This window comes from Anabrus simplex, chromosome 5 (genome assembly GCF_040414725.1).
Source record: "Anabrus simplex isolate iqAnaSimp1 chromosome 5, ASM4041472v1, whole genome shotgun sequence".
Classification (NCBI taxonomy): domain Eukaryota; kingdom Metazoa; phylum Arthropoda; class Insecta; order Orthoptera; family Tettigoniidae; genus Anabrus; species Anabrus simplex.
The window spans coordinates 422,557,053-422,581,952 of record NC_090269.1 but is presented as its reverse complement, the minus strand read 5'-3'; the positions used below and the strand labels follow the sequence as shown (position 1 = coordinate 422,581,952).

At 39.0% G+C, this 24,900-nt stretch overlaps 1 protein-coding gene across 4 annotated transcripts in view; it reads right to left on the bottom strand.

Moving 5' to 3' along the window:
• Vmat (Vesicular monoamine transporter) overlaps positions 1-24,900 on the bottom strand; it is a 678,793-nt gene that overhangs the window by 49,464 nt on the left and 604,429 nt on the right. For all 4 annotated transcript variants that reach the window (XM_067147806.2, XM_067147802.2, XM_067147804.2 and 1 more), the window contains exon 8: positions 13,400-13,501. In XM_067147806.2, the coding sequence (XP_067003907.2) occupies positions 13,400-13,501 (102 nt within the window). The remainder of the gene's footprint in view (positions 1-13,399; positions 13,502-24,900) is intronic.

Below are 24,900 nucleotides of genomic sequence, written 5' to 3'. Positions count from 1 at the left end.
ACAGTATTACCCCTCTTTTACACTTTTCAAGGAACCCAAGGAATACTGGTGTAAACAGCGGGCAAGTGTAAATAGTATATATATGTAAAAACGCTCTGGGCAAGGACGCAAACGTTACACAAATGCATATTATTAATTTACAGAGTCTTTTAATATTACAGTACTTAACTCAAATAAAAGTCCAGTGTAACTTAACTGTTGACACTACACTGCCTTTGTAATTCTACTCATCCACTGACCACGAGAAGACCAGTAGGTAGTTAACCCTCAAACACACGCGTGTGGGGTGGAGTTCCTAGTGATATGTACAAATAACTTTTCTGTGCTCTCCCCGCTCTTGTACTTTTATGGCTGGATCCCCGCAGAATGAGTCACTCTTACATAATCTATCTTAAAATCTCAAATTAATACAGTAATTCATATTTTACAATACAATGATATGTGGGGTGGAAAGCACCCCTACGCGTGTGTCTGCGTCCTAAGATCTGGCGCGTGTGCTTGAGGGTTAAGATATTGTGTAATACAGTATTTAAATCTGGTTATCTTTCTTAGAATGGCTAAAGAATCATCTAACACGCAATAAATTGTCTTTCTCTGGATGGACAATTTCATTTACTATTATTAGATGCATGCACAGAAATGGTGTCCCGACATAAAATAATCAACACTACACCATTCTAGTCCTGAAAAGGAGGAGACGGAGTGAAGAGGTAGTGTTGAAGGCCACTCCAGTACCGAAAAGTAGGGTAAGGGAGTGAACGAGTAGTGCTGAAAGCACAGTGTGTGTATTGCTGTACATCCACCACGGTGTCCATTTCAATCATAACAAAATCTTTGGCAACAGGTATTGGTCCAGTGGAAAGAGTAACGAAATTCAAATATCTGGAAGAAACAATTCAAGAAAATGGTTTAGGCGAATCTGCAGTAGAAGAAAGGGTACACAAGATGGAAAGAATATATGGTATCACAAAGAATTTCTATAACAAAAAGTGTCTATCTAAAGTCTTAAAACAAGGCGCTACACTAAAGTGGTGAAACCGGAATTCCTATATGCAAGTGAATGCCTGGTAGTAAACTATAGAATCATGAGAAAAATCTTAGGCCCTGTGAAAACAACGGAAGTATGGAAATTAAGATGTAATGACAAATATACAGGAACATATAAAACATAACAGGAAACATAAGAAAAAGGAGATTGCAATTTTTTGGACATATTTACAGAATGGATGATTGCAGACTAACGAAAAGGATTTTCAAGTACCTTTGGGACAAAAAGACAACAACTAGCTGGATTTAGAAAGAAATAATATAAGAGAAATTATAGACAGAGAGATTTTTAGAAGGAGGGTAGTAAGTATGAAAGGATTCCAAGGAAGGTTGAACAAGAAACCTGGTGCGAACTGGTTGGAGGACAGAAAGAAACAGCATAGTGAAAGAATATTGGGAGGAACGGAGGAGAAAACAATAAAGTATGAAGAACTGAAATGAGATTGGTACGTGGTTCTTAGCAGGCCTCATCGGAAATAATAATAAAATAATAATAATAAAAGGTTAATATTATATTTACGAGGTCTAGAATGTATTTCATTTTCTCAAATTGTTTACCATTGTTTTGTGGGTACACTTACTTTTCTTTATCTTCCCTATGGGTTCAAGCAATAGATGTGTTATCTATACCCCGTGAATGTTGTAAGAGGCTACTAAAAGGGGAACATTAAAGAATCTGCACTCGCTTTCCCTAATCCCAGAATCATAACTACGATTCTATGCTTTTCCGTGCAGCGGAAAATTTGTACTTATGTTTTTGTTGTTACAACTCGGAGGTATAGAATTCGTCCTCGCGAGATCTTCTTCTGGTCGTGGTATCAAAATAAAGGGTACCGACCAGATTGGCCGTGCGGCTAGGGAAGCGCAGTTCTGAGGTTAGTAATTTTTACTTGTGAGATAGTGGGTTCGAAGCCCACTGTCGGCAGCCCTGAAGATGTTTTTGTGTGGTTTTCCATTTTCACTCCAGGCAAATGCTGTACCTTAATTAAGGCCGCGGCCGCTTCCTCCCCAGTCCTAGTCCAACGTATCGGCGGTTCGAGCAGTCCCTGGACACGTGCTTGGTGTCTGTCCCAAGAGAGCACTACAAAGAAATAATCACCATCACAGGGTTAGATCAGCTTCACCATTAAGGGAAATGAAATGGCAAGCTTATGAAGAAGTTCACTGTGCTTCTTCTACGGGCCGACATCATCGCCATTCATCCAAAAAACCACACTGCTTTCGTGTTGGATCCCACCATTCATTTTGAAGGATTGAGACGATTGAGGTTGTTAGAGGATTGCTTTTTGGTAGCAGGGGAGGTACTACAAAATACACCCTGAATATCTTGAAAGGGTTAGGTATCTCCAGAAATATACTCAACAACATCATAATACGCATTACCAAAGACTCGTTAAGCATTCTGCATCGCCACCTTTATGTTTCATAATTGTTAATCCAGGCCACTTTGTGTGATAATGCCCTATGAATGTGTTGGTGAAGTCCTAATAGTCTGTTTAATTTGTGCATAAGAATACTTTTTTTATTTATTTCCAAGTTTTAACATTACGTCTACTAGCGTTTTTATGTAAAATGCAGGATTATTGTGGTCACACACAGTACGTGTGAAAATTTGTATGCCAGGTGGCTCGCGAGCGCCGTAATTTCTACTTATAAATGCCACGCATACACAAGTGATGAATGGGATGTCTACTAACTGATATTCACAGGCGCACTACTGCCAGCAGGTAGGTTACCGTACGTCAGAATATGAAGCGATAACAACCGGACGGTAGTTCGCAGCATATTCCTCGGCGCTACCCGTCTAGTGCAACCCCTTGGATTAGTAAACCTCGTTTAATACTGCATAGTACTAGGCTGGTATATGTACTACATTTGCTGTCTGCATATCGGCAATGGCTAGCGTGTTCAGCAACGACGAATACACAGACATCATTTACATCTGTGGAGAATCTGGTCGGAATGCAGCCGAAGCTCCAAACAGACGTCTGCTTTCTACACGCGTATTTCGCTGAACAGTATTAGTTTTTGTCTCATACAAACAACACGTGAACACGTGAAGCAATCCTGACTTTACGTCTGATCTTAGAGGATCGAATCAAGAAAGACAAGCCCACGTACATGGCATTCGTAGATCTAGAAAAGGCATTCGAAAATGTTGATTGGACCAAGCTATTTATGATTCTGAAGATGATAGGGATCAGATACCGAGAGCGAAGAACTATCTACAATCTGTATAAAATTCAGTCTGCAGCGATAAGAATCGAGGGCTTTGAAAAAGAAGCAGCAATCCAGAAAGGAGTGAGGCAAGACTGCAGTTTGTCCCTCTCCTTTTCAATATTTGCATAGAACGGGCAGTAAAGGAAATCAAAGAGACATTTGGAAAGGGAATCACAGTCCAAGGAGAGGAAATCAAAACCTTGGGATTTGCCGATGATATTGTTATTTTATCTGAGACTGCAGAAGATCTCGAGAAGTTGCTGAATGGTATGGATGAAGTCTTGGGTAAGGAGTACAAGATGAAAATAAATAAGTCCAAAACAAAAGTAATGGAGTGTAGTCGAACGAAGGCAGGTGATGTAGGAAATATTAGATTAGGAAACGAAGTCTTAAAGGAAGTAGATGAATATTGTTACTTGGGTAGTAAAATAACTAACGATGGCAGAAGTAAGGAGGACATAAAATGCAGACTAGCACAAGCAAGGAAGAGCTTTCTTAACAAAAGAAATTTGCTCACTTCAAACATTGATATCGGAATTAGAAAGATGTTTTTGAAGACTTTCGTGTGGAGCGTGGCACTGCATGGAAGTGAAACATGGACGATAACTAGCTCAGAAAGAAAGAGAATAGAAGCTTTTGAAATGTGGTGTTATAGAAGAATGCCAAAGGTGAGATGGATAGATCGAATCACGAATGAAGAGGTAGTGAATCGAACTGGTGAGAGGAGATCGATTTGGCTAAATTTGACGAGAAGAAGAGATAGAATGATAGGACACATCTTAAGACACCCAGGACTTGTTCAGTTGGTTTTTGAAGGAAGTGTAGGTGGTAAGAACGGTAGGGGTAGACCAAGATATGAATATGACAAGCAGATTAGAGCAGATGTAGGATGCAATAGTTACGTAGAAATGAAAAGGTTAGCACGGGATAGGGTGGCATGGAAAGCTGCATCAAACCAGTCTATGGACTGATGACTCAAACAACAACACAAACAACTCTTTTATAGAATGGGATGTCTACATGTGTATAAATTAATAAGTTAAGACAATTTCTTTTCTGCATCTTTGGCGTATTTACAAATGCACCCTGTTATGGAACGTGTGTAGTAAAATGACTGCTATTTGCTTCACAACATCCGCAATACAGCACGTTGTAGCGCTCCTTCGAAAACAAGTGACTAGGCATCCCGTGCATCACTAGTGCACGCGGTACAATTGTAAGTAGAAAGTACGGTGCTCGCGAGCCACCTGGTATGTACGTAATACCGAATGGGTCATACGCTTATTGTTCCTTACCCTCGAGCACCGATCGTGAGGTCAGTTAGGGTTATAGACTCATGCTAGTGTTTGTCTTTGTAGTAACGTAGTGTGGTTTCGTAGAATCACCCTTTTAGAAGGTCAACTACTTCAGGTTGGTCTTCACTGGTCGCGAACCGGTTAGCCGCCTCGATTATGTAGCCCATTGACGAGGAAAGTTGGGAAGTAATTGAGTAAAGGTAATGAAATTACTTGTAACGGTTACATTCTTAGTAATTTTTACTACTGAGCTCGATAGCTGCAGCCTCTTAAGTGCGGCCAGTATACAGTATTCAGGAAATAGTGGGTTCGAACCCCACTGTCGGCAGCCCTGAAGATGGTTTTCCGTGTTTTCCCATTTTCACACCAGGTAAATGCTGGGGCTGTACCTTAATTAAGACCACGGCCGCTTCCTTCCCACTCCTAGCCCTTTCCTGTCACATCGTCGCCGTAAGACCTATCTGTGTCGGTGCAACGTTCAGAAACTTGCAAAAAAAGTAATTTTTACTTATAATTGTTACATTTTACAAGACGTAATTTTTTACTTGTACGTCTTGAAATAACTTTGAAATCGTTATATTCTAGTAATTGATATACATCGTACGGAAGCGAAATGTGAACAAATAAATATGATGAAAACTATTTCACTATTCTACAGCAGAATCATCAGCTTCACCATTTCTGGATAAGGTACTTTCTTACCTCTAGTACTTCCAAAGACATTCCAATAATGTTCTTGATATTAAACACAGGTATTTCTTCACGTGGCCTTGTAGGCCGTCTGTTCAGTAAATGCGAGCATGTACTTTCCCTCTTAAGTCGTTGAGGATTAGCGATAAGAATTTCAAGAACCAATTTATTTATTTCGAAACTAAACGGAAAATCATTTCAAACGGTAAAAGTTATTAATTAAAATAAAAATTGTGGGAAAATATTTTGAAAATTCTGAGGTATCATGTTGAGTCTCACCTGGTGATCATAGTACTTAATCTCTCTATGACAAAACACACACACACACACACACACACACACACACACACACACACACACACACACACACACACACACACACACACGCACACACACACACACACACACACACACACACACACACACACACACACACACACACACACACACACACACACACACCCCCACACACACACACACACACACACACACACACACACACACACACACACACACACACACACACACACACACAGACAGACTAAAAAAGAAGTAATAGTCTATATTCCCTTTCCTTCCAAACTTTTGTGTTATTCCAGCCCCAAGCGAAATTAAGCAGTGATTTCCTTAATAATGGCATTCTGTAAAGTAATAGTAATTTTAATTTTCCTGATTAATTACCGAAAAAGTAATTTATAGTCATAATTCAGTGAAGTATTCCTCAAGGAACTGTGTAATTGAGCCCACACTTCCTATCACTGTTGATGAGTGAGGCTCAGTGGCGAGACCACGCTCCTCTTCATAGATTGAGTAAAAAATATGATCAGAGTTAGTTTTATGCCCTTGCTCAGTACACTAGTGGTGAATTTTCTCATAGCTCTCAACGCTAGAATTAGACATGCACATACCCTGTTAAAACAAAATACTAAACCTGGTACGGCTTGGAAAGAACTAATAATAATAATAATAATAATAATCGTATGGCCTCAGCTACCGTGTGCAGACATTTCAATTTGACGCCATCTGGCTGTCTGCTCGTCAATTTCGACGTTCCGTTTTACTCTAGGCCTCCACTAGATGGCAGACCGAGTAAACCGAAACTCTCTTGGGCGTCTATGGCTGAGATTTAATGAATTTTGTCGGGTAAACACCAAATGTGTCACCAGAGATCTTTTACATGCCGACATCGTACGGCATGGAGTGTCGAATGAACTTTTTTCCGCCCTTCAAAAATCCGGTTACCTCTGCCGGGTTTGAACCCGCTATCTTGGGATCCGGAGGCCGACACTCTACCGCTGATCCACAGAGGCAGCTGGAAAGAACTAAGACACTTGGGAATAGGTAAACAAAGAGACGATCATCCTATTGACATATCCCTGGACTCCCTCAATATATATTTTACCACTCCCGGACATACCATTCACAGAGAAAGGAAACATAGAACACGATACAGCAATTACAACTCCCCTGACCTGACCGAGAAAAATTCTACTTTTCACATGTGACACCTTCGCAAGTTAAACAAGCCATATTTAGAATAAAATCGAAGTCCAAAGGGATAGACAACATAGAAATAGAACTTATTAAGACAATAATTGACATAATTTTACCTGCTATAACTCACATATTTAACCATTCACTAATGACTGGCGCGTATCCCTCCTTTTGGAAAGCTGCCGTTGTCGTCCCGCTCGCTACAAAATCACCGGCTGAAGACGTAACCGACTATAGACCTGTGAGCATATTATCAGTCCTTTCAAAAGCCCTAGAATTCATTGTACACCAACAAGTCTCCAACTACTTGCAAACACACGATATTCTTGACGAACACCAGTCTGGTTTTCGACGTTACCACAGCACTAGTACTGCACTACTTAAGGTTACCAACGACATTCGCAATGTGATGGACAAAAGACAAGTTACCATCCTAGCTCTTCTTGACTTCTCTAAAGTTTTCGACTCAGTTGACATAGACATACTACTTTCCAAATTATTTAAACTCCAGTTCTCGACAAACAGTCTTCAGTGGATGAATTCTTACCTCCGCGGTCGTCTGCAGTGTGTAAGAAATAACAGTAATGAATATTCTTCCTGGCGATCCATAGAAGGTGTGTTCCACAGGGGTCTGTCCTGGGACCGCTTCTATTTTCTGTCTATATCAATGATATTACGTCGTCGCTAAACAACTGTAGACACCACATGTACGCTGACGATATACAATTATACTTGCACTGTGAACCGGAAAGACTAACCGACGAAACTAAAAATTCCAATAGAGATTTACAAGTAATCTGTAACTGGACTGACATGCATGGACTTAGATTAAATAACGTAAAATCTCAAGGTATATTAATTTCACATCCTCGGCTTTGTTCAAAAACCATATGCAACTTCACTTTACCAAAACTCTACCTACAAAATTCACCCATTGATTTCAGTGAATATGTCAAAGATCTCGGTGTTATTATAGACGAACATCTTTCCTGGAAGCAGCAGGTTACCAGCATCTCCAGGAAACTATTTGCGTCACTTAACTCACTTAGAAGATTCCGCAACATATTTTCTCGAGTATTAAAAGAACGCCTCATTTGCACTCTGGTATTACCTCATTTCGACTACTGTGACACCGTGTACAACGACCTGACTACTACTCTTAACGACAAACTACAACGCGCGCAAAACGCCTGTGTTCGCTATATATGTGACCTACGTTACTTTGACCATGTTACACCTGCCTACGATGAACTCGGTTGGCTAAAACTCAAACAGCGCCGTAATCTTCATGCTTTATGCCTTCTTCGTCGAATACTTTCCTCATGCTCACCTCCCTAGTTGTACAGTAAATTTCACCACCTCTCATCCAATCACAGTTTCGGAACACGGTCAAAATCTGATACAATCTTGTCTATTCCACCTCACCGCACGATACGATACACAAATTCATTTGTTATTTCTTCGGCACGACAGTGGAATACACTACCCGTCTCTGTTAGAGGAGCCTCACCTGCTAGTTTTAGGCAACTTTGTCACCGGTACCTACTAAGTAATAGATGAAGTCCTATATTGTTATTTGTATGTTATGGAAATTTTGTAGATTTAGCCTTCCTCAAACTATAGACTTTATATAATCTCACTGTTATTATCAAGGTTAATTGAAATTAGGTAATCATGTCATAATTGTGTAAATAATCATCTTCATCATCATCATCATCATTTTCCTATTTTTCCTATTTTTAATTTTTTGCTTTTCACCATAATATTGCATTGTTTAGTAGTTGCAAGATGTTTCAATTGTAGGCCTAAGTCTATTTATTTTAATTTGCACATGTAGATACTGTATTTTCTGGTTAGATGGAAGAGAGGGCCTAATGGCCTTAATCTTGCCAGACAAAATAAGTCCATTGTATTGTATTGTATTGTATTTTTGCTGTAATTCATCCAAACTACATTTAGTATTTCACAAGAAATAAATACTGACACGAAAAAAATGGGCAAGACACGTCCTCCCTCTAACAACGCTCGTGGCTCTAAGCAGATGTTACTGTCATTCATCAAACCATGAATATAGTTCAACCTGCAGAAAATTTAGTTATTTCAAAGACCATTTGCAGCAGGAAAATGAGCACTCCGTGTCACGAGCGTATAGCGGAAATCCCCCGGAGATGGCCGTGTTGAGTGCAACACGAGGTTGTTTATTTCCAGAGCGATAGGGTTTCAGTTAAACAGTCGATAGCTAGGGCGGGTCTCTATTTGTCGAGGATGTGGGGATCTGGAACAATGTGGAGCTCTTGTTTAAAGAGAGAGCTTCTTCGAAAATACATTAAGAACTCGATGGTCCACCAGAGACTTAACATATTGTTTATACTACCCACTATTTATAGACAAACCGTCCATCTTCCAGTACGATATTAGTGGAACCAGATATTTGAGTATAAGCTCAAAAATATATATGGAATCGTTAGTGCCATTCGTAATTACATGTCTAATATTAATAATAGTAATAATAATAACATCATACACTGACATACATAATTGTGTTGGGTGTCTTACTACAAATACTCCCCACAAAGTGCACTGAAAAATGACAATTTTTAAACTCTACAGGGATCGCATGTACAAATAGATAAAACAACTCCGTACAGTAGCGTATATCAGACATAACATTAACAGACAAAAAGAACCACGACACATATCTCATTGACATGGCTATTTAGAATGACCATAATTTACAACAGAAATACAACGAGAAGATTGACAAATACATTCCTTTGTTTACGAAAGTTGAAAGAATCTGGAAATAAGAGGAAGTGGCGATTCTGCCTTTTCTCTTTTCTCCTACTGATCTTGTACTAAAATTACTTCTAGGAAACTTGCAGATTCTACACTCACGATGTGACATAAAACGTTGCAATTTTAAACACCTGCATCATTGTCAGAACATTCATGAACGCTCACTACGGATAATAAATAGAAGAAGCTGCGACCTACAGGCCTACACCGAAGAAAATAATGAAGACGTATATCGTAAATTTATGTAAATTGTGATTAATTTATAATTTTTCACTTAATTTATCGAAATACGAGATATATTACCAACTATAAAGTTGTGAAATAAAGAATAATAATAGTGTTTCTGGATGGTAAATCTTTTATCTTCTGCCTCTTTCACTTCGCATATTTGTCTGAAAGGTTTCCTGATCATCTGCAGAAAAAATATCTTCGCCGATCTGTGAAAATTTTTTCCTTCAGTTGACACATTTATATGGCTTTATCTTTGGCATTCTAACACATGAAATGAATCACACATGAATAAACAAAACTCGCACTGTGTAAAATGAAACTAATAGGCACGTACTGTATATGTAGTGTGTTAGTAAATGTTTCTGTAATCAGGGCGGTATGATAAGGATGTACTACTACTGTCAATATGTCCGTGTACTGGCCCCTACATTGCAGGCAACACAACGTACACTCGTGTACTACAGTTAATATGGTCGTAGATTGGCGCTTTACAGTGCGGGCAACAGTCAATATGTTCTTGGAATGGTGCTGACAGTTCAAGATTCACATAGTCTTTTTGACCTGCCTTTTCGCGGCTTATTCCCGTCGTAGTGATCCGGGCAATTTCTACATCGTCACCTCAAACGTTTCGCTCTTCAACCTTTTACTGAAATGTGAATTTGTACATACTATAGTGATAATACTTCTCACACTCATCACAAGCCCATCCAGATTACAAACAAAGCATCGTTTCTTTCTAGGCATTTGGATTTCCCACGAGTATGAATAAAAGTTGTAGAAGGTTACATTATTTCACAGTTTCTTCGTACTCAGCATCGAACCTTTTGATAATCGAGCGAGTTGGCCGTGTGGTTAGGAGCGCGCAGTTGTGAGCTCGCATTCGGGAGATAGTGGGTTCGAACCCCTCTGTCGGCAGCCCTGAAGATGGTTTTCCGAGGTTTCCCATTTTCACTCCAGGCAAATGCTGGGGCTGTACCTTAATTAAGACCACGGCCATTTCCTTCCCATTCCCAGGCCTTTCCTGCCCCATCGTTGCCATAAGACCCATCTGTGTAGGTGCGGCGTAAAGCAACTAGCAAAAACACCTTTTGATGAGTTAAGTGAACGAATCGTATCCACGAAATTTCACTGTAATTTTTGTTCCAAATGGAAGATAATAATTGCTTTCACTCAAATAAAGTGTAAAATCTTCGGTAAATTAAGAAATAGTATGAAATATTTTACTTGCAGAGAATAGTATGGATACATTCTTTACTACCATTCAACTAATTTTTCTGCTACGTCGCAGCGCTTCCGTATGTGTTTTGTTTGTCTAACACTTTCGTGTATGATGTCTTTGCTCACTGAAGTTGTTTGAATTAATTAGGTGTCGTTTTCTTCATGTTGCTCATTCGTTCTGTGCCCTAACTAATTTATTAAGTTATATATTTATTGGCACAAGGATCATGCTATTTTGCTATTTGAACTGCTGGCGCTAGTCATATGGACAAATATAAAGAGAATTCACAGACATAGCACTCCCATTCGTCGGTGCTAGCACTGGACCTCAAGAAAGATACAAAGACGGCACGAGCAGCGGAATACAAGATAAGGAAGTCCTGTCTACAGGCCGTAAGTACGTAGAGATATTTCTCTAGTCATTTCTCTAGTAACGACAGCATTTTTTAATTTACCGCAGATTTTACACTTTATTTGAGTAAAAGCAGTTATTATCTTCCGTTTGGAACGGAAATAATACCGTAATTTTGTGGATACGATTCATTCACATAACCCATTTGTGGTTTTAGTATTCTCGGTAACTGAAAGCTCAGATGATTATTCAGATAAGTTGAATTCCCAACGTAAATGCATGAAAATACCTAAATAATAACGGAGAACAAAAATGACTTTAACAATCAAAGAAATAGCTGAAAAAGGACAAAGTGATGTAGCTACATAGAAGAGTGATCTAAAAGTAAAAAAAAAGTAAATAAAAAAAATAAAAAAATAGTAAAAACGTAATATCTGTAGCCATATCTTTTCAGTTTCGACTCAGTTAATTTATAAGTTTTAGTTCTTCGGTCTGCTGAGACTCATTTTTAATAAATAAATGTATAAAGTAATTGAAAAAAACATGCGGTAAATTGATTATTACTGAAAAAGGAACAAAACACATGTGGTAAATGAATTATTACTGAAAAAGGAACAGCTAACTTAAAATAGAATGACTGTTTCGTTCTTGAAAGAACATCATCAGATTCTATGCCCGGCTCCATGGCTAAATAGTTAGCGCGATGGCCTTTGGTCACAGGGGTCTCGGGTTCGATTCCCGGCAGGCTTGGGAATTTTAACCATAATTGGTTAATTCCCCTGGCACGGGGACTGGGTGTATGTGTCGTGTTCATCATCATTCCTTCCTCCTCATGAGGCGCAGGTCACCTAAGGGAGTCAAATCAAAAGACCTGCACCAGGCCTCTACGGAGGCCACACGGCATTATATTATCAGATTCTATCAAATCACACTAAAACGTATTTAGAGAAGTGAAGACTTCATTAAGGTAAGGTCCAGATTTTCAGTTTTTAAGTACTTAAACAGAAATATACATAAATATTTCTAAATATGTTTGAGTGTGACTTGTTAGAAGAACCTAACAGTTGTAAATGAAAAGTAAAAAAGGTCCAAAATTAACAAAAATGACTTAACAAATACGCATTTCTGTGATCAAATGGCTATGACGATGATTTATGTACGTAGTAGTCATTAAGTTCGTGGACTGATCGTCTAGCGTCGCTGCAGCGGAGATGTTGCCTGACACTGCTTCGCTAGTCCCAGCAGGAGGCAGAGGCAGAGCAGAACTACGGTCTCTGTTGTGAAGGGTAGTTGAATGTCAGCGGATGCACTTGAGAATGACGTAGTTTGAGCAACGAGTAAATTTCACGTTCTGCAAAATGTTAGGCATATTTGCTAGCGAAACTTTTGAGATGATCAAGTCGAAATCGCACGGATCTTCACGACGGGAAAAAGGCGGGAAAAGACAGGTCAAAAGACGATATGATCCTTGAACTATTAGCGCCAGTCTAAGAACATATTGACTCGTAGTACGTACATGGGTGTAACTTGTGTTGCCTACACTGTAGGTGCCAGTCCATGAACTTATTGACTGTAGTACATACATAGGTGTACACAGTGTTGCCTACACTGTAGGTGCTAGTCCACGACTGTAGTGCATGAGTGTACGCCGTGCTGCCTAACTGTAAACGCCAGTCCAAGAAGTTAAAGACTGTAGTACGTGAGTGTACGCTGTGCTGCCTGCAAAGTGGGCGCCAGTCCACGAACTTGTTGACTGTAGTGCATGAATGTACTGTGTTGCCTACACAGTAGGTGACAGTCCAAGAAGTTATTGACTGTAGTGCATGAGTGTATGCCGTGTTGCCAAAACAGTAGGTGCCGGTCCACGAACTTACTGACTGTAGTAGTTTATCGTAAGGTAGCAATGTGTATGATAAACCAGTGATAAGATTAAGTATCATCAAAATGCGGGCCCAGAGTATTAGGGACCTCATATGAGCTTCGTGCATACGGCAGGGTTAACAGGTGCTGATAATGCTGTTGTTCTTCACATGAACACTACACTTACAGTACTTACCTGCAGCGACTATGATGTAGGGGTCCATAACCAGAGCCTTGAGGGAGGGTGGTTCGCTGTCTTGACGAACAACTCCAGGCTGCAGCACCAGGAGCTGGAGCACTGCAACAGGTTGAGGATACTGTACTTAGAAAATATGAACTTATCTTAGAAACCATACATGGTCAATTTTGAGAAAACCAGACACAAATCTGCCTGGAGCTCCTGATTTTTGTACAATGAATTTATGTGATCTGTTGTGATATTTCTGATATTAAATTATAGTATGGTTCTAGAGGACCCTCACCAGGATTACTTGATACGAGAACTGGAAAATATCCAAATGAAAGAAGCACGATATTTTCTGGGTGATTTCCGACAAAATAGTGTTACGAAAATGTTACGAACTTTGGGCTGGGAAGACCTGGGAGTAAGGAGGCGAGCATCTCGACTAAGCGGAATATTTCGAGTTGTCAGTGGTGAGATGGGTTTGGAATGACATTAGTTGACGAATAAGCTTGATCACAATACGAAGGTAAATCTGGAATTTAAGAGGACAAATTGGGGAAAATATTCGTTTATCGGAAGAGGAATTATGGATTGGAATAATTTATCAAGGGTGATGTTTGATAAATTTCCAACTTATTTGAAATATTTTAAGAACAGTCTAGGTACAGAACTGTTAAAGGAATATGCCACCTAGGCGATAGCTCTAGCTGCAGATCAATAGTGATTGCTGCATTAAAGTTGTCTTTTGTTTAAGAGTAATAATATGGAGTTTGGAAGTTCCTGGACATGTGTGGTTTCTCAAATAGAAATGGTATCACAAACAACATAAATCCATTTATTTTCTACCTAATGCTTACTTTAGGTACAATACAGTGCCACCGTTAAATCTAGTAATTAAATTATGAGTTTAAATCTCTCTTCATACCACAAAATTAATGTCAACATTCGGAAAATTTTATAATATTTTTTCCCTTAACGATATCAGGTGTAGCATATCCGGGTCTTTGGATGAAATGTAAACATACTGAACTTCGGTTCAGAAGACCCCAGGTTAGATTCCAGGTCGGGTGGAGGATTTTAACTTTCCTTAGAAAACTCCTCTGACTCGGGGAATGCCTTTTTGTGTTCATGTAAACACAGACAGCCCTTTAAAAACCATGCAACAGTGAATACATCCCTGTGCATTGGATTGGCGTCAGTGAGGGTGCCTAGCTCTAAAATTGGGCTGAGTCCCTACAAAGTGCCGGCCTCAGGTAAATGAGAAAAACTAGGGAAGAAGAAGAATGTCACCTGCAGCTTCTCTCTTGTCGATATACGGAGAGAATATCTCGCATGTCTTTTATTTAAGTTCCTCAAGTGCATCCTTCTTGTTATGACTAGTTCAGGGGATGTGTTGTCATAGAAGCTTTTTAATGTCTTCCTTGTGGGGTAAATATCCTTCTGTTACTTCGATACTTGGATGTTAAATCTCAGCTTGAAACTGATGTTACTGCGAGTGTTAGTAATTTTCGTGATTACTAGGCCCAGGACTTTTAAGTAACATCGAAGTGCGAATATGTAATTAAATATGTAATATTACTAAAATGTTTATTAATATCACTGCACTGAATTTACAAATATGTTCGTATATTCTTTCTATTATGACTAATGGTTATGATATAAGACAGTAAAATAGTTTTAAGTACGTCCATATTTTATGACAAACTGATCGTTGTTGCGCAAGATAGTTCACATATTCTGCTGCTTTCTAATTAGTCAGTAATAAATAATCAAATTAGAGGCATACCGTAACCAAAATACTTGAAATATTCAACATAATGTAATTACTGTAAATCGCGAAGTATGTTACACAATGTATTGTTCTAGCTAATTTCCTTTTGCCTTCATGTTTTACAAATGAAACAAATAAATGTTACTGAATAAAATTAATAAAGAGTCTATCTTTAAACCCATATTAAGTAACACAAATAATACGGTAACTTCTTCATCGTGATTCGCTGTGTATCACTAAGTAGTTCTCTTTGTTTTCCATTGTAACTTTTTTGGTGTTGATCCAATAACATTCTCTTGCAGGCTGAGAAGGACCGTTCAACATCCCAGGAAGACATCAGTGCATGTTTTACAAGTTGCTTTACGCCCCACCAACACACATAGGTCTTATGGCGACGATGGGACAGGAAAGGACTGGGAGTGGGAAGGAAGCGGCTGTGGCCTTAATTAAGGTATAACCTTGTCTGTCGTGAAAATGGGAAACCACGGAAAACCATCTTCAGGTCTGCCGACAGTGAGGTTCGAACCCACTATCTATCGAATACTGGATACTGGCCACACTTAAGTGACTGCAGCTTTCGAGCTCGGTAAATAGAAAACCAGCTGGGTAAAACGTCTTCCGGGGACTCTTCTTGGAAACAGATAGCGAGCTTGAAGAACCTAGAATGCATGGAGTGCTGCAGCACCTAGGCTGTCAGCAGCAAAGTGTGGATCACAAGTGGACTATTCTCCCACCATAACCGGATTATATTTTGCACTAAAACATATCCAACCGCAGGAACAATTTTATCTTGAAGTCCCCTCTTCTACTCTTCTAGCCATATAGAGCTTCTCTGTCTTCAAGTTGCACACAAATAAATCCCAGCTACCAGTACATGATTTTAAATTGCCACAATCACGGTCTTCATCAGAAGTAGCACTTTTATCCTAAGAAGCAAATGTTAGGAATACAAATACAAGCGTATCTGAGTGCCATCAAATATTAATTGTCATACACGACCTACGTTATCTTTCCCACTACGATATTTTAACGACACAACACAAATGTAAATCTCGTTCAAGTGCTCATTTCATCTAAATACGTGTGTTCTTGTAATGTTATAAGGCACTTTATATAACATTTTAAGTTTCACCTTAAGTCTAGTCTACTACTTTAATAATTCATTATTTAATTAATTATTTGCGTATGGACCTTCTTGGATCACACATTACATTTATGATTCACCTTTCCAACAGACCATATTGCTTTCATTCTTGCCTGTTTTCTTTCCTCTGACCCCTTATTCCCCGATCATTTAGGGACTTCATTCTTTGGCTTTATTACCCATCTATTTATCTTCTGACGGTCAATTTGTCCAGTATTTCTGATGTTTCTATCTGGGCCTTTTCAAGATAAATTTTAACGTCTTGTACCCATGGTAGTTCTTCAGTTTTACAGTATATGTCAAAATCTTGTCGGTTAGCCTTGAAGACTTTATGTCATCGTTTTTTCGTCAAAATTGAATGATTTTCCAGTGCTTCTGAACTTTCAATTCCATCTCCCATTCTCGAATGTCTTTATCTAGAACAAGGTTGAAAACCAGTGGTGCCAATCTGCACTCTGTTGCATGCCAGTCTTAATTGCAAAGGGCCCCGATACTTCACCCATGCATTTCCCTTTTGACTTCGTGCCCGTAAGTGTTTGCTTGATGAGTCTTAATGTCGTCCTTGTTCTTCTAAGATGTTAAGGAGAGATTGTCGATCGACTGAATCTTACGTTTTCTTGAAGTCGACGAAACTAAAAATAATCGGAGAGCTTCCGGTTGCTCTATATTTCAATATCGTCTTCAAGTTAAACATTTGTTCAACACAGGGACGCCCAGATCGGAAACCAGCTTGATATTCTCCAATTTTGTGTTCAAGCTGTTCTTGTACACTTTGAAGAAGACACGCGGAGAAAATCTTGTAGACGACTTGAACGAGTGAAATCCCTCTGTAGTTATTTACATCCGTTCTGCCACCTTTCTTGTGTAACGGATTTTTTTCTTGTAGATATGTGAACAGATCACAAACGTAAAAGTTCTGCAGGCATAGTGTGTATGCAGAACAACAGATGGCTCTGTGATAGCTGGTAGTAGCGCATCGAGGGCTGTGAAATCAGTCAGTTGGTGAGTGTCGTGCGAGATGGAAGTAACCCGTGTTGAGCAGCGCGCTTACATCAAAATAGCCGTTCTCTGAGGGAGAAATGCGATGGAATGTCACAGTGAATTAGTGGAAGCCCTTGGGAATAATGCCCTACCATACCGTACAGTAGCACGGTGGGTAGGAAAGTTTCAGCAAGGACGTGTGTCAACCAGTGATGAGCAACGTTCGGGACGACCTGTCACTGTGCGGACCGACGTGGCACGTGCCATCATCGAGCAGCTCCTGGATGAAGACAGACGATGGACGCTACTGGAGTTAAAGAGAGCAAGTGGCATCGAGAAACGCACCGCCCACAGGATATTGCATAATGAGCTGCAACTGCGCAAAATCGCATCGCAGTGGGTACCGCATGCTCTGACGGTAGTTCAAAGGTGGGTGCGCTATGCAATATGCTCCGACCACCTTGCACGCTGGCAACAGGACGGCGATCCATTCTTGTCACGAACAATCGCCATCGATGAATTTTGGGCCAGGGCATACGAACCAGAACTGAAACGTCAGTCCGCGGAGTGGCGACATGCTGGATCACCAAGGAGGCAGAAGGTCCGTCAGAATCCTTCCCCAGTCAAATTGATGGTGATCGTCGCGTATGACGTCAGGGGTGTCATTGTGTGCCACTTTGTTCCACATGGCAGAACAGTGACCGCACAGTACTACAGGAACTTCCTGGTGCGAGAGATACGACGCGGAGTTCGGGAGAAACGTACGGACCTTGTACACAGTGCAATAATCCTGCACGACAATGCAAAACCAAATAAAGCGGAGTGTGTAGGGCAGCTACTGCGACGTTGGGAATGGGAAGAATTGGAGCACCCACCGTACTGTCCCGACATTTTGCCCTGTGTCTTTGATCTCATTCGAAAAATTAAGGAACCACTACGTGGTAGGCGGTTTGCAACACGAGAGGACATTGATAATGCTGTGCGCCAACAAGTGACTCGATTCATACATGGTGCGGCAAATGCTGAGGCAGATGGTATTCAGTGTCTCCCACATCGTTGGCAGTGTGTGGTGTCAATAGCAGGGGACTACTTTGAGGGTCTTTAGGCCCAAGTTTGCCATGTCTACTTTATGTGTACTGTGTTGTCATTCTTTGTACCGGGAAGGCCATATTGCCCTGTATACTACCGTAATTAATTAGTGTGTTACGATATTTAGGTGCTATTCATTGTCCACACGTGCAGTTAACACCTTGTCCTTTCGTCTGTATATGTCACATTTTCCAACTGGAAACTCGTGTATTTGGGCCTATGTCCTTTAATTATAATTTTAATGTTAAGGACATTAAGGATGAAGATGCTTATTATATTATAGGCGAAACATGTCCCGATATTTTAACATGGCCAACCGGATACCAGTGGGATCCGAACCCACAATCTCCAGATTTTGAATCTACCAATTGGTGGAATAAAATGGCGGACGAGATTAATACACGACTATAAGGTGCCCTGAAAAGTTTAGGGAATATCGCGGAAATAGGAGGTTATCTAAAAAAAGAGATGCAAGAAGATATTCTACAAGCGGTAAGTGTCATTGGAACCTGTTTCATTGATATGGAAACTGTTCTATACGTTAGGAATGATGAAATTGAGAATACCTGAAACGAGGTTAGGAGAAGTCAAATTGTTGACATGCAAGGAGAAGACAAATTATCTAGAGGAAAAGTAACGCCATCTGTCAACATCATGGAGCAACAAACTAATGACATTCAATGTCTATCGACTTCTGATGGTCACCTGTCTCAGACGCAATATTCAACTAATTGAACTAACTCGATACAGATGACATCACCTATGCAAAACATAAACACAATTAAAGAAAAAGACGACATAACATAGAAAAAAAGGTCGTGCAATTTATAGTGGACTTTATGTCAAATAAGCTAAACGTAGTAATAGAAGATAAAGTTAATCAGTGCCTAAACCACAATAAATTGACAGTAACTGATATAAACACACGAAAAGTTAATGAGAAGCCATTTCAAGCAAGCAACGGGGAGAGTTATCACAATATCGACCAGAGAGATTCACAAGTACACACATGAGGAAGACAAAAAATACATTTTAATCAAGTGAAAACCATCATTGGGACACGAGTACTAGAAAACAATGAACTTGAATCTGCGTAAAAGAAGGCATGGCTATATTTAGGTAACCTAAAGAAAACACAACTACAGAAAATGTAAGACGTTACCTTGAGAAAAAAAAGGAATCAAAGATAGTATAGATTGCGAAGACCTACTTACCCATGGAGACAAAAAGGCCTTCAAAGTAGAATTTATGTTCAGACTTCTCGCGGACACAGAACGATCAGATTTATGGCCAGAAGGAGTAAGCGCAAGAAGATTTCGTTTTCGAAAGATTCGACGCAGCAGTGGTGCAGAATTATAATAAGCACGGAAATGTTTTATTAAGGGACATCGAGGTTTTACGAAACACGATGCCATTTATCTCAACAGAAATATTAACAATATATGACGCTACCATATTAATGGAAACCTTCCTTACAGAAGAATGTACTATAAAAGTTTTCTATGGAATCCACTCTTTTGCTCGCCAAACCTTAGGAAGACCAGCAGGAGGTGTTTCCATCTTCTTTAAACCTTCTCTAGGATAAATAAAGGAAGTCATAATTGATGAAAACACTGTTATAGTTGAAACAAATTATCTTACAACAAAAGGCATATATGCTCAACCTCAGACAACTGTAGAATATGTAATTGAACGAATAAGCTTTAACATGAACGGTGGTTGATAAACGAGTAATTTCTGCAGGCGATCTCAATGCACGAATTGATAAACCGGACTATATAACAGATCTAACCCTGGATACACTAGAAGAAAGAAGGTATAGCCTCATTAACGAGCCTGACATGTTAACATAACGTACATTGTGGCAAATGGTACCAGCGCAACAGACATTGTATTATTCAGAGGAGAAGGCATAAAATTAATTAAACAGGAAGCAATTTGGACATTAGAAAAAAACAGCAATAAGAAAACATATACCAGTTATAACAACTTTTGAATTGAATAAACCATTATCTTCAATCAACCTTGTGGCGACCAGAATATCTTGGAGATTAAATTTGGAAAAATTGAAAGAAAATTTGGGAAACGTAGAAGAAGCAACACGTCTAACACAGCAACATCAAATAATAGAAGCAGTAGAATTATGCACAACGACTTTGCAATCATGTCAAACACAAATAGAGGTTAGGAAATTACAACCATGGTTTGACAAAGAATGCTATGATGAATGGAAGAAGACCCTATCAGCACTACATCAAGCCAAAACCACAATACGAAAGCATGATTTATCATTATACGCCCAACAAGAAAAATTGTACAATTGTACAAAATTTTAATTAAACAGAAAAAATCAGACCGCATAGATCTAGATGCCGGAAGACAAGCAGAACTTGCTCAAAAAGATCCTTTCATAGCGCTCAGAAAACCAAGACCATCTGCAATAAAAGGACACATAGGAAAATCATTTTGGCACCATTCTAAATATCAAACATAAGTACACCGCATATGTATATTATGCTCCGGGAATAACATAAAATGTCACCCCGATAAGGAGACAGGAAATATATCATGCAATAACAAAAGCAAAAACATAACAAGGCTTCAGGACCAGACGGGATATGTACAGAACATCTCAAATAATCTTACAATCTGATGGAAGACTATTAGATAGAACTATTGAATACATGTTTGAGTACAGAGAAATACCCAAACAATGTAGAATCATCAATAATAAATGTTCTTTTCAAAGGAAAGGGGGAAAATTGTAACCCAGATTTATACACTTCCTTCCAAATATCGATGGAAATTTTAGACGGCAGGCTTACTGATGATGTATATGTTCTAATACCAGAAAACCAATTTGGTTTCAGAAAGGGAAGAAGCACTCTCCATGCTGTGAACTGCTTACTAGAACATGTTCAAGATACAAAAAGGCACCCAGGGAAAAATATTTTGTAGTCTTCATAGATTACAGAAATTTCATAAATTTCATCCGAAAACTCATTCTGTTGATTGGCGAAGCATACCAAATAACGTAAATACTTTCAGACATCTTAAAATACAATTTCATCGAAATATCTGATGATATCACCTTATCCAAGAGTTTGATTCAAGCTAATGGTGTTCTTCAAGGAGATCCGATTAGCCCACTACTGTTGAATATCATGACAGCAGACATTACAAATATCATTAAGGACAGTGCAGCAATACTTCTACTCTATGCAGATGATATGGTAATAGATTCAGAAGACAGAAAAGAGCTCCAGATGGTACTAGACAGGCTCACTTCATGGGCCCTAGAAAATGACTTTCAAATAAATCATGACAGAACTAAACAAACGATTTTCAGAAGAGGTGGTAAGATCTCTCCAAAAGATACATTGATACTTCAAAATAAACCTCTAAAAGTAGTACCAACATTCAAATATCTCGGATATACTCTTCAAACACCATTGGCATCTTTTAACAATCATATCACAGAAAGAACAACATCAACAATAAATGCAATTTACAACATTCAACAACCACAAAAAATTTCAACATAAACAGCATTGATACTTTGTAAAACAGCTATAGCACCAATAGCAACTTATGGGATCCACCAAGACTGACCTATGTCTTACTAAAATAAACTTTCTTCATAGAAGACATCAGAATGCAGATAAACCTGCCAAATACTAAGGCCTTCTAGAACACATTCAAAATTAGAATGGAAAAACGCAGCTATATCTGGAACGACTTTTATTCAACAGACGCCATAAAGATGGATGTTTGGAAACAAGCAAATTACGAGCTCAGACACGTAATAACGCGATATGCAATACATGGTTTTCATCGCATGTTCTGCCAAAATAAGATATTTCATCACCCAAATGATAATTGTGTGTGTGAATTGTGCAATGGACACTGTGAAAGATATCATACAGATATATGCAGTAAAAGACAAATATCTATAACAAAACTAGGTTTATAGTGATGTAAGATACAGTAGGTTTGTATTTTGCACATTGTGAGCATTTTCGTTAATAATAATATTTGAACATGTAACTTCGATTTTGATTTTTAATAAATCACAAAGTGTATTGAAAAGGTGGAGTTATATGATACAATTCTTTCAAGAGCTTATACGCAGTTCAATACGGACCCCAATATGAAGTTTATAACTTGCAAATATAAACATGTCGTAATAGCTTCTCAATAACACTGATTTACATTTGTAGATATCTGACATGATGTTTACTCTTTACGATACAGTTATTCATGCTGGTTTCAAATCTGAGAACCGTTTTGCTCTATAATGTCTGATTTTGAAGATGCTGACTAAGTTTTATTTTTCATGGAACAACGTTCATCGCGAGTTGTTTTTTTTGTTTTTGTTATTTTTCACGCAAAGCCGAATATTTACATTTGCTTTTTATTCTCAGTGAAAGTGGACATTATGGCGTCCAGGACCTTGTTGGGTGTGCTTTTGTAGTCTATGAAAACGAAAGTGAAGTTTTTACAGCGCAGTATAAACTATCCGCCTGCTGTTCGGTCTTTCAACCAGAACTGCTTGCCATTAAATGTGCAATACAGTGGTGTCATGACAACAACAACAAAAGGGTCCAAATACTTAGTGACTGGCAAGATGCGTTGAAATCTATAGACAACAAATATGATACGAGGCCGTTAGCAGTGGATATAAGAACTATAGCTCAACAAAACCGTCATATGTGCATTTCCTGGATTCGCGGACATACTGGATCCATCGGATATGAGAGAGCTGATCAACTAGCAAAAGCTACTGCTCAATAAAATCTGGAAGTCATGTATGATAGTTCTCCCTGATGCTATGCAAGAAGACAGATCAAAGAACATATCTTGAAGCAATGGAACCTCATTTGCACTTCTGCTACAAATGGATCCGTTACTAGAAGAATACATTTTCCCACAGTGTACAACCTACTTCAGTGCAAAAGTTTAGTGCCAAATTTTGAATTAACACATTTTATGTCAGGCCATGGAAATTTCAAATCATATTTTGAACGTTTAACAATTATTTTGACAGGTGACTATTCTTGCTTTTGTGGGTCCACACAAACAGTTGATCGTTTTATATTTGATTGTCCTGTGTTTACAAGAGCAAGATTTGATTTGGACTCTCATTTGAACTGCTGTAATATTCAGCTTTCACAACCACTACATCATATTTTCATACAGAAATGTTGTTGCAAACACTTCCTAATTTTCGTTCATCGTACATTTCGTAAATTGGTTCTGTAAATCACCATCATTATGTTTATCTTATAAATTTATGTTTCAACTATAACCCTAAAATACTTTGTAAAATAGGGTATGTTTATATTGGATATTCGTGATATATGGTGTCCAGACGTTGCATAGACTCACAAGATCTGTTTTGCTACGTGTGCAGCTGTGTAACAGACAAGTCCAACATGTGCCATGCGGTGTATTTGCATTGATCTTAGCTAAAGCTATGCTCATTAATACTCCATATAGCTATCACTGCTCTAGTGAAACTTCTGTCTGTGAGTTGTTTTCCTGATACAATGTTAAGCATATGTGAATGGTTGATGTAGTATATCTCAAGAACGATGGATAATAGAGACAAATAGTCTGCATATTTTGAATCAACATGTTTCAGTCGTCTTAGAACGTGTCTTGGATACCAAGATATCCACCGAAGGTCATTTATTGTTCATCAGTATAATGTGACCACTATCCGTGAAATGTTCAGTGACACTTCGTTTGACGGGGGTGAGGGACAAGGAGAGAGCTTCAACGGTTCCGGTAGTACTGCCGACTGAATGGAACTGAAATCTTAATACAATCGATAGTACTCTATTGTCTATAGGAAATTTCCAAACCTTTATTTTCTAAAGTCCATAACTGCGTCACACACACATCACGTCTCGTGATTTTCTTTATTATTCATGATAATTTAATAAAATTATACTGGGCTGTCACTTTTTACCAGGGGTGCCTGGAGGTTCGTTAACAGTGAAAAGCAGAAAATGTTTAATTCCTCTTAATCGTGGAAACAGGTTTTCCCATAATGCAACAGTTGTTCAATCGACTTGCTACGGCGGGAAGAGCAAATGCATTCTTAATTTTCCTATATCACAGCAATCTGCTACTTATGCCATTATTTTTCTGCCCTTACTGTGTATAGGCCGTGATGCTGGTCTCCGAATACGATTTCTAAGGTGTTCATCTGATGTACTTGGATTTTTCTGAGCCATTGCAATTAGTTTCAAAAGTTCAGTTTCCATCTATATTTATTTGGCCGGGCTGAGTGGCTCAGACGGTTAAGGCGCTGGCCTTCTAACCCCAACTTGGCAGGTTCGATCCTGGCTCAGTCCGGTGGTATTTGAAGGTGCTCAAATACGACAGCCCCGTGTCGGTAGATTTACTGGCACGTAAAAGAACTCCTGCGGGACTAAATTTCGGCACCTCGGCGTCTCCGAAGACCTTAAAAAGTAGTTAGTGGGACGTAAAACAAATAACATTATTATTATTATATTTATT